Raw genomic sequence first — 12,121 nt, 5'->3', positions numbered from 1 at the left:
TAAATTTCCATGCCGCCCAACACCTTAGGGGCTCGGGGCGGCTAATGGAAAATGGAGCATTAAAATAAGCAAGGAAAAAGCAAATGCACCAATATTATTAAAAGTCTCTAGAGATTCTCAGCCATCCAGGTCACGGTTATTATCCCAAAGGTGGGGGGGGGGGGTTCCGGGAAGTGCCTGTACTTTTCCTTTGGAAGATATCTCCAAGACCACCTTCTGCCGCACAAATCCCAGCGACCGATTAGGTCCCACACAGTGGGCCTTCTCTGGGTCCCGTCAACTAAAAGTCGGTTGGCAGGCCCCAGGGGAAGAACCTTCTCTGTGGCGGCCCCGACTCTCTGGAACCAGCTCCCCCACAGAGATTAGGACTGCCCCTACTCTCCTTGCCTTTTGTAAGCTCCTTAAAACCCACCTTTGTCGTCAGGCATGGGGGAACTGAGACATCTCCCCTGGGCCTATACAATTTATGCATGGTATGTTTGTATGTATGTTTGTTTAGTAAATGGGGTTTTTAAAATATTTTAAATTATAATTTAGATTTGTCATGAATTGTTTTGTTTTGCTGTGAGCCGCCCCGAGTCTGCGGAGAGGGGCGGCATACAAATCTAAATAATAAATAAATAAAGATGTTTCGCTTCTCATCCATGGAGCTTTGGCTCTATGTCAGGATAGCTGGGAATGTATTTATTTATTCTCTCCAATACACAATGAGGGTTTTAGTGGGTATATATCTATATACACATGGTAAAATACATGATGAAGGTTATAGAGGAGAGACTCATAGTAAAATATATCTGTGAAAGAATAGAAAAGAAGATATAGGAATAGAACGTATCAATGAAAGAATAGAAGAAGAGATATAGGAATAGAAGAAAGGTAGAGGAGATATAGGAGAGCAATAGGACAGGGGACGGAAGGCACTCTAGGGCACTTGTACTCGCCCCTTCCTGACCTCTTGGGAATCTGGATAGGTCAAATGTACGGAAGGATTTTATATTCCCAGCAGACAGATGGACATTTGCATCCTTCCACAGCAGGGGGATCAAAACTCCGATTTCATTGTATTAATTTAATTTAATTTGACTTCCATGCCGCCCAATCCCAGTGGGACTGAGGGCAGCCACTCCGAGTCCTCGGAGAGGGGTGGCATACAAATCTAAATAATAAATAAATAAATAAATAAATAAATAAATACAAGTCTAATTAATAATCTAGAGACCTCACCTACAAAAAGATATTGACAAAATTGAAGGGGTCCAAAGACGGGCTACAAGAACGGTGGAAGGTCTTAAGCATAAAACGTATCAGGAAAGACTTAATGAACTCAATCTGTATAGTCTGGAGGACAGAAGGGAAAGGGGGGACATGATCGAAACATTTAAACATGTTAAAGGGTTAAATAAGGTTCAGGAGGGAAGTGTTTTTAATAGGAAAGTGAACACAAGTACAAGGGGACACAATCTGAAGTTAGTTGGGGGAAAGATCAGAGGCAACATCAGAAAATATTATTTTACTGAAAGAGTTGTAGATGCTTGGAACAAACTTCCAGCAGACGTGGTTGGTCAATCCACAGTAACTGAATGTAAACATGCCTGGGATAAACATATATCCATTGTAAGATAAAATACAGGAAATAGTATAAGGGCAGACTAGATGGACCATGAGGTCTTTTTCTGCCGTCAGTCTTCTATGTTTCTATACATAATAAATAAATAAGCTTACAACAATAAATAATACATAACAATATAACAAAAGTCAAACATCAGTTAATAAAGAAGAGGGGGGGGGGGGAATTAAACCCCGGAAGCATCAAACACAGTGATTTAAAAAAAGACATGACTTCCAACTCCTAAAATTCACGGCTGGGCTGGGGGAGGGGATTATGGGAGTCGAAGTCCCAAGTTGCAGCTCTGGAACACAATCTCAGCAAAACGAGGGGACTTTGGACTCGCAGTTGCCTGATGGGTTTCACCTTGCTGGTTCTTTGATCTGCACCCAATTAAATTTAATTTCAAGTCTCGGGCGGGGCCAAAGTCCAGCTGATACGACCTGCCGCAGGGGTTCGGAGGCTGCAGCCTTGGCAAAAGGGGAGGATCCGTTCCAAGGATCATTCCCCAGGCTTAGTGTCCACACCACACAACACAGACGTGCCCACCGTTTCTTTCCCCTACGTAGTTTCTGTTCACCTTCACTTTCCGCAAAAGGAAACGGCGCCACCTTTGATCGGACCCTCCGCTTGTTTGCGCCGCCTGCAGAACTCAAAGCTTCCTCCGGTGAGTAGTGGCGGAGGGCTCGCCCTGACAGGTCAGTCCTCGACTTACAAGCACAGTCCTTGGGGATCAGGCGGGATATAAATTCAATTAATTAATTGAGCCCAACATTTTTGGTCACGAAGCGAGACACCTCTAGGACTTTAATTCGTTAAGAGAAACCCCCTGCGGTTGTTCCATGAGCCGCATGCGGGTCACTAAGTGAAACCACTAGACCACGCTTGGTGGGGAGCCGCAAAGAGCGGAGCAACGGGGCGCCGTGACCATCGTAAAGGCGAATTTATTGTCAAGCGTCTGAATGTAAATTGCATGAACGAGTATAAATCGGCGCAAAGGTCGTAAGTGTGGGGAAACGGTCTTTTTCAGCCCTGTCGCAACTTCGAACGGTCACTAAGCGAAGCGTTGTAACTCGAGGACTCCTACAATACACCAACGAGGAGCCCTTCCCTAGTTTGGGAAGGAAAGGGGCCAACTCAGGGTGACCCAGAACTGGGCGTTATAGAAACGAACGGCGTTGCGGGCACCGGGAGGCGCCTGCTTTGCGACCAAGCGGTGGGAGGGGCAGGATCCCAATTCCTACCTCCGCTGACGAGGGGGGGGGAGAGAGACCCAGCTTCTGCTCTCCAGGGGCATCTCCCCCACCCTCCTTTTGCCCACACGGCTCGGCCTTCATGGAGAACTTCCGTGTGTCTGGTGTGTATGTGTGTGTGTGTTGTAAGGCACCTGCCTCTGTTTTTTGCAAAGAGAAACCAGAACTCCCCCCCCCCGGTCACATGAGAGTCACCCCTCCCTCCGTCGGCAAAAAAAAGAGGAAGGATAAATGCTGATTTTGGAAGTCCGAAGCCGCCATGTGTGACCCACTCTGATGACCTGTTTGCTTTTAACCCTCAATGGCGCCCAGGAGGCCGGTCTTCCTCCTCCGCCTCCTCCCTCCTTTGCTTCCCCCTCCACCAACCGCCCCAGTGGGCAGGGAGAGAGTGGGGAGGGGGCTTTTGGGGATGCCAGGTGGACACAGAGAGAGGGAGACACACCGCTGGTCTGCAGCGGCCTTGAGCGCAGGGGGTTGGCCTAGAGATGACCTCCAAGAGGCCCCCTTTCCAACTCTCGTTCGATGTGCCCTGCAAAGAGGAGAGGGGAGCCCCCCACCCACCCCCCACAGGAGGAAGGCAGGAAACGTGACCAAGCGTAGACACAACCTCATCCAGCCAGGTGTTCTCGGCTGCGCACGAAACACCACGGCCACAAATACAGCGTCCGTATTGCAAGACGGAACAAGGGGAAGCGACACCCCCACGGCGTTGCCCTCCCCCCCCAACTGACTCAGGCTTTTTCAAGGCAGCAAAGTTGCCATTTCCTTCCCCTTTTTTTCTTTCAAACCCACCCAGAGTCTTGTGAGCATCAGCCCTGCGAGGAAGACCATTCGGAGAGAGAGAGAGAGAGAGAGAGAGAGAGGATGCAGCCACCCGAGCTCCTCCGCGTGGGGCCGGTCCTTTGGCTCGCTGTCTGGTGCCTTCTGGCGGCAGGTGGGTGGGGGTCTCCCTTAAAAGTGGGGCAGGGGGCTTCAGTTCTGGGCCCAACGGAATAGGAGCCCACCCACTCACCTCCCTCCAAGCCCTCTTCCTTTGGACCCAGGGGAGGGGGCTTTTCTGGCAGGACCCTCTCGGAGGGATGGAGAGGGTCCTGGCCTATTTCCCCCCACCCCAAAATAGCTGGCAGAAAAAGCAGGACTGGCTGGCTGGAGAACGGGTGGGGGTCTTAAGGGGCTCTGCCTGCAGATGCCCCCCTATCGATGCGCCCCCTGACTGACAGGTTCCTTGGTCTACTCTCTCCCAGGTGACCCCTCGGTGGGGCAGGAAGACCCCCGCCAGCCCTGTTCCCCACAACTGGGCTCTGAGAATTGCCCCCACGGCACAAAGTCGGCAACACTGGTGCCCTCATTCACAAAGACCCCGACAACAACCCCTCCCCAAAAGCACACCACGACCCACCACCACCACCGGCACACGACCACCACAGCCCCGGCCAACCACACCACCCACCACCACCACACCACCCGCCACACCGCCGCCACCACCACCACGACCGAGAAGCCTACCACCCACCACGCTACCACCACCACAGCCCCGGCCAACCACACTACCCACCACCACCACACCACCCACCACACCACCACCACCACGTCCGAGAAGCCTACCACCCACCACGCTACCACCACCACAGCCCCAGCCAACCACACCTCGGCCCACCAGAACCACACCACCGGCCACCATTCTGCCACCACTGGCCACACCTCAGTCCACCCATCCACCACCGCCACCCCCCAGCCCACTCAGCCCCCAGACGTGCCGGTGGGGAATTATAGTGTCAAGCGGGATGCCAACATCTGTCTACGGGCAGAAATGGGGTTGCAGATGCAGATCCGGTACACGGACCAAGCCAAACGGCAGGTGAGTACATGGGTGGGTGGTTTTCCCATGGGTCAGATGGGGTCATGGGGGGATAGAGTTGTGAGGCTGGGAGCCCAGATCTGGCATCGAAAACCACTTATTTTTTTGGTCTGAGTGAGAATTCCAGAACCGCCTGCCACCATTCCAGCAGCCGAGTTCCTCTCGGGCTCTTGTGGGCAAATAGGCTGGATTGAAAGACTCACTCGGAAGCCTTTTTTGGCATCTCTCTCTCTCTCTCTCTCTTTTTCTTTCTGTGCGTTCTGTGGTTTGTTCCTTTGTGTCTGCTCCTGGTCACAACAGCTAGAAAGCTTAAAGTTTTATTAAATTTATAGTATGTATGTATGTATGTATGTATGTATGTATGTATGTATGTATGTATGTATGTATTTATTTATTTATTTATTTGATTTATATGCTGCCCCTCTCTGAGGACTTGAGGCATAATAATTTATAGAAAGGGACTTCGGAGGTCTTCTAGTCCAGCCTTCAAGGGCCTCAGACCCATTTCAGACAAAGTGGCTGCCCCGTCTCTTCTTAAAAGTGAGGGAGGACCCCACAAGCCACCCAGAGTCCAAATAAATCCCATAAATAAAATAATAAACTTCTGGTGGCAAGCAGTTCTGCAGGTTAATCGTCCTCACTTGTCAGGAAATTCATCCTTAGTTCTAAGTTGCTTCTTCTTTCCTTGGTTAGTTTCCACCTTCTGGTCCTGCTTTCAGGGGCTTTGGAGGATAGGGGGACCCCCTCCTCTTAATTGGCCTCTCCCTCAAATACTGGGGTGCTGCTTTCATGTCCCCATCCCCCCCCCAACTCCTCCTTTTCTCTATACTAGCTGGACCTGATTTCTCCGATCGTAGGTCAAGGACAGGCAGGAGTGGGGGGGGGCACTGTGGAGTGGCATGCAGAAGAGGGAAAAAGAGGAGGGTCTTCCAAGAGGAGGGTGGGGGGTCTCGTATGCCATCTCTGCTTCTCTCCTCCTTTCTCTCCTTCCCTTCTTTCTTCTTTCCCCCCCAAAAAGGTCTGGGGAGCCTTCGCGGTGCAGCCCGGCCACACCAACGTCTCCGGGACGTGTTCCAACAAGACGTCGACCTTGAAACTACATTTCCCAGAGGGCTTCGTTCTCTTCACTTTCGAAAAGGTGCACGGGTGTGTGTGTGTGTGAAAAGGGGGTCTCTTACTGACTGCAGAATGATTGGGTTGGAAGGGACCCTAGAGGTCTTCTAGACCAAACCCCGTTTCAAGCAGAGTTACTGAATTGCAGAGTTGAGATTTAATTTTAATTTTATTAGATTTGTGAGTCGCCCAACTCCTTTCGGATTCTGAGCGGTGTAGCATCAGTAAAAAGGGACCCTAGAGGTCTTCTAGTCCAACCCCGTTTCAAGCAGGAAAACCGCTAGCTACCAAAAAAAAACCCTGGCAACTTTTAAGAATTGTGAATTTCCGACTCCCCAGCCAGTCAGTCTGGAGAGCCCTTACCCTGTACAGTACCGCCATTCTGGACCAAACGGCAGGATGAAGTCACATCTTTCAGGCAGCGAAGCTTCAGGATTTACAGGAAGTCCTCGACTTTTGACCGTTCGGTTAGGATTATTCACGTGACGTTAAACGACTGCACTGAAAATTTCTCCCACACTTATAAACGGTCCTCTACGACTATGGTTGATCGTAGTTTGGGCCACTGGGTCACCTGCTGGCATTTACGATAGTTTACATCATGGTTAGTGGCAAAGCCCACCGGGAAAGTCGCGAATCATGATCGAAGGAAGTCTCAGGTAATGACTGCACCACTCAATGACAGATTTCGTCATTAAATCAAGGACTGCCCAAAAGTGAGGGGCAAAGTTCATGAATGTAAGTTCGATTTAACCAACAATCACATGTGTGAGGTTGTTAACAGGATTTATTTGCTTATGAATTGAGATTACGGTGAGGAATCTACTGGAAAATATAATTCGCCTGCAATGTTCCCAGACCAGCCACCCCACCCCCCACATGACTCATTGGACAGTTCCCAGCTGGATCCGCCCACCCTCTGGTCAGACTTGGGTGACTCACCGGTCCTGACTGGGAGGGGCTCAAAGCCCGGTCGGTCAGCCTCTCAAGGGCATCACATGCCAAATAATTTTTTTTTCCTTTTCTGGAGCTCCGAAGCTTTTAAATGTGGGGACTACAAGGCCCAAATTCTCCAGCTGGGCAGCCCTCAAGAACCTTCCAAAAAAGCCACCGGGGTTGCGGTGGTGGGGGCACAAAGGATGGGTTTGGGGAGGGGGGAGAGGATAGCTTTGGTTTCGGCCATTACTACCACCCCACTTTCTAGGGCAGGGGGATCTCCAACCATAGCTACTTCAACTCCCAGAATTCCTCAGCCTGCTACACTGGGTAACTTTCTTCATAGATGGTGGGAATACATTAAGATGTCATATATCTTGACTTCAGCAAAGTGAAACTAAAGTGAGTTGGCTGGGGAATTCTGGGAGTTGAAGTCCGCCAGGCTTAAAAGTTGGAGGCCCCTGTTCTGGGGGGTGGGAAATAAACATTTCTGACCCTCCCCCACGTCTTTCTACAGAACCAAACGGAAAAGGTGGCATACCTGCACCAGGTACAGGCCAATCTCACCTACCAGTTCCCCCAGACGGCAGGTGAGCAGTGGCAAGGGTGGGGTGGGCTCAGGGGTGGTGGGGGGCATCCTCAGTGCCCTATGGCAGTGTTGGGCGGAGTCTTTGATGCCCCACAGCTCTTAAGAGAGAATCAGGGGAGACTTCCATGGGTACGTGGGTCGATTTTCTTCGGTGCAAAGTTGCTTCCGTGAACTTTGGGGGATGTACAGGGGTGGCACCCCAGATTATGGCCCTCACCTCAACCTCTGCCTGAACTCACACATGCACACACATGCCTGCTAGCACCGAGACCCCCGAGTTGCATTCCCATGACTGGGAAAAAAGTGACTTGCAAGGGTTTTTCACACGTGTGGGCATTCCCACTGTCGCATGATCAAAATTCGGACGTTCGGCAACCAACTTGTGTTTACAACAGTTGTGGTGTCCTCCCGCTGTGTGTCTGTGTGTCACATGAGTCCCCTTTTGCGCAGTTGAATGGGGAAACCGAGTTCACTTAAAAACAGTGCGGGTCACTTAAAAACTGCAAGGACTAACGTTACACCTTGATTCTTAAAAAGCGGAGCAAAAACGACTCCGCGACTGTCTTTCGGGGCAGAGGGCTGCCTGTCTAAACCTCCAGAGAGGCCGGGAAGATTTGGGGATGTCTTTATAGAGACCCTTTTGGGGTGGGGAGTGGGAATGGGCAGCGGGAGGGATTTCCCCGGAGACGGGACGCTTAGTGTGTCCACCCACCTGGTTGCGCAACATGGGGCCACTTCTCCACGGCTTTTATCTCCACAGAGAAAGCCTTCGGGGTCAACAACGCCTCCCTCCGGGAGTTCGCAGCCCCACTGGGCAAATCCTACCAGTGCCGTAACCGCAGCCTGGCGCTAAGCGAGGACTTCCGCCTGACAGTCCTGAGCGAGCGCGTCCAGGCCTTCCAACTGCGAGACGGGAAGTTCGGGGAAGGTAAGCGCTCGCCCGCAGTTCCGTGGGGCGGAAAGAAGGATCCTCCCGGCTCCTCTTAGATGAAGCGGTGGGGGTGTTTGAAGACAGGTGAACCTCATCTCCCAGAATTCCCCAGGTTTTTGTCAGTTTTTGGCATATATATATAACAGAAGAATAACTAACTTTTTTTTAAAAAAAAATTATTAGATGGTGGGAATAGAGTTAGATTTAATATACCTTGAATTCAGCAGAGGGAAGAAATTAACCCGTGGGAAACTGATGTGTCGTCTGGGGAATTCCGGGAATGTGGAAACACCCCCTCCCCCGATGTTTAAACATAGCATCATAGGATGGGAAGGGGACCTTAGAGGTCTTCTAGTCCAACCCCTCCACCCTCGGCTAACAGCTTCGGGCTTTCCTCCTCCTTTCCTTCCGATTTTCGGGGTTTGCGAGTGACACTACTTTCTCCTTCCTCCCTTCCAGCGGAGGTCTGTCCGGAGCAGAAGCGCTCAGTCGTCCTGCCCATCGTGGTGGGCGTGGTGATCCTCATCCTCATCATCATCGTCCTGGTGGCCTTCACCATAGGACGGTGCAAAGCCCGTACGGGCTACGAGTCCCTCTAAGACACCCCCCCCCCGGCGATGCCGTTCCTTGAGATACAGCTGGACCAGCTGACGATGGAGACCCGGAATGGAGTCTTTTTAATGAGAGCCAACAAGGGGAAGAAACGCCAGCCGCTAAGCCACCGTCCTTCCTTGGACGGCCATTTGAGGACTGCGCTTTCAGGAGATTTTAGCCTTTTTTTAAAATGGGGTTTTATGCTTACGGCGGGTGGTGTGGGGAGAGGCATGGGGAGAGGCATCGCACGATCGAAATTCAGACCTGTGTTCAGTGACTCTCAGTTATCACTGTTGCAATGTCCCAGAGGGTCACGTGATCCCCTATTACGACCGCCCGGCAGGTGAAGCCAGCGGGGAAGCCAGGCCCGCTTAACGATGCTGTGATTTTACTTAACGACTGGTCATATAACGAGGCAAAATTTACTGAACGACCGTTTCTCTAAGCAATTGGATTTTTTTTCCTCCCGAGAAGAAAATGTGAGAAGGGAGGCAAAAAAAAGGGTAATAATAATAATAATAATAATAATAATAATGAGGAATGAGCCTTGGAATGGAGGGTCCCAGTCTTGTATGCAGATGCTTTCAACACAACGTAAAGCAGGGGGCAGTTTACTCCAGAGTAACAGAGGAAGGGACCTGGTAGGAGGGGGGGGGGGGGAGGGAATAAAACCTGCAGTCTCCCACTTTGTGCCCAGACAATGAGATTAATTAAAGACCTTTTTAATTTCCTGTCTTTTGTTTTAATTTGGAGTCTTGATTCCACATCTTTCGTTTCCTGCCCTTCCTCTCTGACCTCCTGGGAATCCCTCCACCGTCGCTGGATCCCCGCCGGCAAAATTCATGACGGTCGCTGTGTCCTGTGGTGGTGGTGGGGTGTCACGTGATTCATCTTTCTGGCCACGTCAACAAGGAAGACAGATTCAGGTGATTAATAACAGCAGGTTCATATCTGTACGACAGGTAGTCCTCGACGTATGACCGCAATCGAGCATTTTCCACTGGCAAGGAAGACAGTCGTTAAGTGAGTTTTAGTCGCTTTTTCTGGTGCTGTTGATAAGTTCGAATGGTCACTAAACCAGCGTCTATAAGTCGAGGACTACCTGGACAGATGTGGGGCTTGATGTCTCCCCTTTTTCTTCCAGCCCAAACCTCTGCTTGGAGACCCTAAAACGGGTTAAGACTTCACAGCCAGCTATTGTGACCGTCAAAGTCCAAAGGACAAAAAAGGCTGACCGGTCTCTTTTTTAAAAAATGATGGAGCACCAACAACTTCTAGTGGCAAGCGGTTCCACTGGTTCATAGTCCCCACAGTCAGGAAATGCCTCTGTAGTTCCAGGTTGCTTCTCTCTTTATTTCCATCCATTGCTTTCTCGTCCTGACTTTCGCTTAGTAACCATTAGAACAGCACCAAAAAACCTATGACTGTTGCGCCATCCCCGCATCATGTGCTTGGCAACTGACTCATGACAATTGCAGCTGGATTGACTTAACAATCCTGTCAATAATTCACTTAACATGCCATTGAAATTCACTTTAACGGAAATGTTGGGGTTCATTTGTGGTCATAAGTCAGGGAGTCCTTGTAATAGGATGACCCCTCCTTAAGTCTCCCTGCCACCCATGCCTCCCCATCCCCTCGCACCCAGAGCCCGCTCATCCCCTCAGGGCCGAAGCCAGGGCATCTCGAATCTCTACGGCTTCGGCATCCTCTTCCTCCCCTTCCTCCGCCAGCTGCTCCTCCCGCGGCTCCCCCTCCTCTTCCTCCTCCATCCAGCAGGCCTGGAAGGCGTCTCCACGGGCCTCACAGATGTTGTGGAGGGTGCAGCAGGCGGCGATGAGGGTGGGCAAGAAGGCGACATCGGTGTCGTTACGCTTAGTCAAGCAACGCCAGCGTCCGCGCAGACGCCCAAAGGCCACCTCCAGCACCGTCCGGGCAGCATCGGCGTACTCGTTGAAGCGTTGCTGGGAGGGACTCAGAGCCGCTGTCCTGTAGGGTCGCATCAGCCAAGGCAGGAACGGGTACGAGCAGCCGCCCAGCAGATAGACAGGCACCTGCACCCCACAGACATCTCGGGAACCTCTGGGGAAGAGTTGGCCTTCCTGGGCTCGCTGGTAGAGCTCAGACGCACATAGCACTTGGGTGTCTGTCACCCGTCCTGGGCACCCGACGTTGATGTCCCAGAAGCAGCCACGGGAGTCCACGGCGGCCTGGACCACTACCGAGTGCCATCCGCGGCAGTTGTAGTAACCCGCGGCGTTCTCATTGGGGGCGCGGATGGGCACGTGGAGGGAGCCCAGCACCCCGGCCAATTGAGGCAGGGGGAATCCATTGCCAGCCGCCACGTGGGCCGGGTCAGGCGGGCGTACGTACAGCGGTGTGAGTATGCCCACCATGGCTTCACAGACGTCGCGCAGGATCTTGCAGACAGTGGAGCGGGAAACGCCAAAGAGCTGCTCTACCGCTCGGTATTCGGTGCAGGCGCCCAGGCGCCAGAGGGTCATAGCCAGACGTACGTCGGCCGGGATGGCACGGCGCATGTTGGTGTCCCGGCGTTGGATGGCGTTGCGCAGGTGGGCGCAGAGGTAGTCGAAGGTGCCGGGCGACACCCGAAAGTTCTCACCCCACTCCCAGGCACTGAAGGCCTTGACGCGGACAATCTCCCAGAAGGCTGAACTGCGGAATTTGCTCCACAGGCGCCGTTCCCGTAGCAGTCGGGGCAGCGCGTTCCCACCATGCCGGCTGCTGGGGCCCCTTGGGCCCAGACCACGTGGGCCATGGTCCCGGGCCAGCAGGCGGCAGAGCCACAGCAGGGCGAAGCGTTGGCGGGAGCGGGCCTGGGCCCGGTGGTGGCGCACTGCCCGTCGATGGCGGTCCGCCTCGCCCAGACGACGGCCTCGCTGCAGCCGCAGGGCATGGAGCAAGCACAGGGCCACGGTGCCACGGCTGAGGGCAGGCAGCAGCTGGTGGTCTTCATCCCCATGGCAGGCAGCACCTGTGTGACAATATGGCGCCTGAGGGACAGCAGCCATTTTGGCCCCTCAGGGAGCACGTGGAGAGACTGCGCATGCGTAAGAAGACCAGCGAGGGAACCAAATACCTCACGCAGACGCCTCAACCGACGCTGACCCTGGAAGGAAAATAAAAAAAAGCTCGCATGCGCGCTCGGGAGACGCGGCTCAGCTGGGTTTCCCTGCGCGCACGCGCAGACCGTCCGGCATGTTATGGAATCGTCTGTCCC

General features: G+C 52.6%; 3 protein-coding genes across 4 annotated transcripts in view; 1 reads left to right on the top strand and 2 right to left on the bottom strand.

Annotated features, from left to right (window-relative positions):
- The window catches only part of LOC139175949 (asialoglycoprotein receptor 1-like), a 579,489-nt gene that overhangs the window by 105,479 nt on the left and 461,889 nt on the right, over positions 1–12,121 (bottom strand). The window lies entirely within an intron of this gene.
- Positions 2,104–9,611, top strand: CD68 (CD68 molecule). 2 transcript variants are annotated; one of them, XM_070767357.1, is made up of 7 exons: positions 2,104–2,273; positions 3,656–3,793; positions 4,104–4,717; positions 5,736–5,855; positions 7,284–7,356; positions 8,116–8,283; positions 8,746–9,611. In XM_070767357.1, the coding sequence occupies exons 2-7, from the start codon at positions 3,724–3,726 to the stop codon at positions 8,883–8,885; spliced, it is 1,185 nt and encodes a 394-aa protein (XP_070623458.1). In that variant the 5' UTR covers positions 2,104–2,273; positions 3,656–3,723; the 3' UTR covers positions 8,886–9,611. The 2 variants fall into 2 exon arrangements, with proteins under 2 accessions (XP_070623458.1, XP_070623457.1); XM_070767356.1 differs by lacking the exon at positions 2,104–2,273 and adding an exon at positions 2,286–2,304.
- On the bottom strand, positions 9,600–11,912 carry LOC139175944 (putative nuclease HARBI1). Its single transcript, XM_070767353.1, has one exon. The coding sequence runs from the start codon at positions 11,910–11,912 to the stop codon at positions 10,536–10,538; it is 1,377 nt and encodes a 458-aa protein (XP_070623454.1). The 3' UTR covers positions 9,600–10,535.

This window comes from Erythrolamprus reginae, chromosome Z (genome assembly GCF_031021105.1).
Source record: "Erythrolamprus reginae isolate rEryReg1 chromosome Z, rEryReg1.hap1, whole genome shotgun sequence".
NCBI lineage: Eukaryota > Metazoa > Chordata > Lepidosauria > Squamata > Dipsadidae > Erythrolamprus > Erythrolamprus reginae.
The sequence above is the reverse complement of the archived record's forward strand: the minus strand, read 5'-3'. Positions and strand labels throughout refer to the sequence as shown.

What these genes read in the sequence shown, in the direction of transcription:
- CD68 (XM_070767357.1), top strand. Translation starts at nt 3,724, where the DNA reads ATGCAGCCACCCGAGCTCCTCCGCGTGGGGCCGGTCCTTTGGCTCGCT. An exon ending in CGGACCAAGCCAAACGGCAG is followed by an intron (nt 4,718 to 5,735) that starts GTGAGTACATGG and finishes CCCCCCAAAAAG; the next exon opens with GTCTGGGGAGCCTTCGCGGT. An exon ending in CCAGTTCCCCCAGACGGCAG is followed by an intron (nt 7,357 to 8,115) that starts GTGAGCAGTGGC and finishes TTATCTCCACAG; the next exon opens with AGAAAGCCTTCGGGGTCAAC.
- LOC139175944 (XM_070767353.1), bottom strand. Translation starts at nt 11,912, where the DNA reads ATGGCTGCTGTCCCTCAGGCGCCATATTGTCACACAGGTGCTGCCTGC.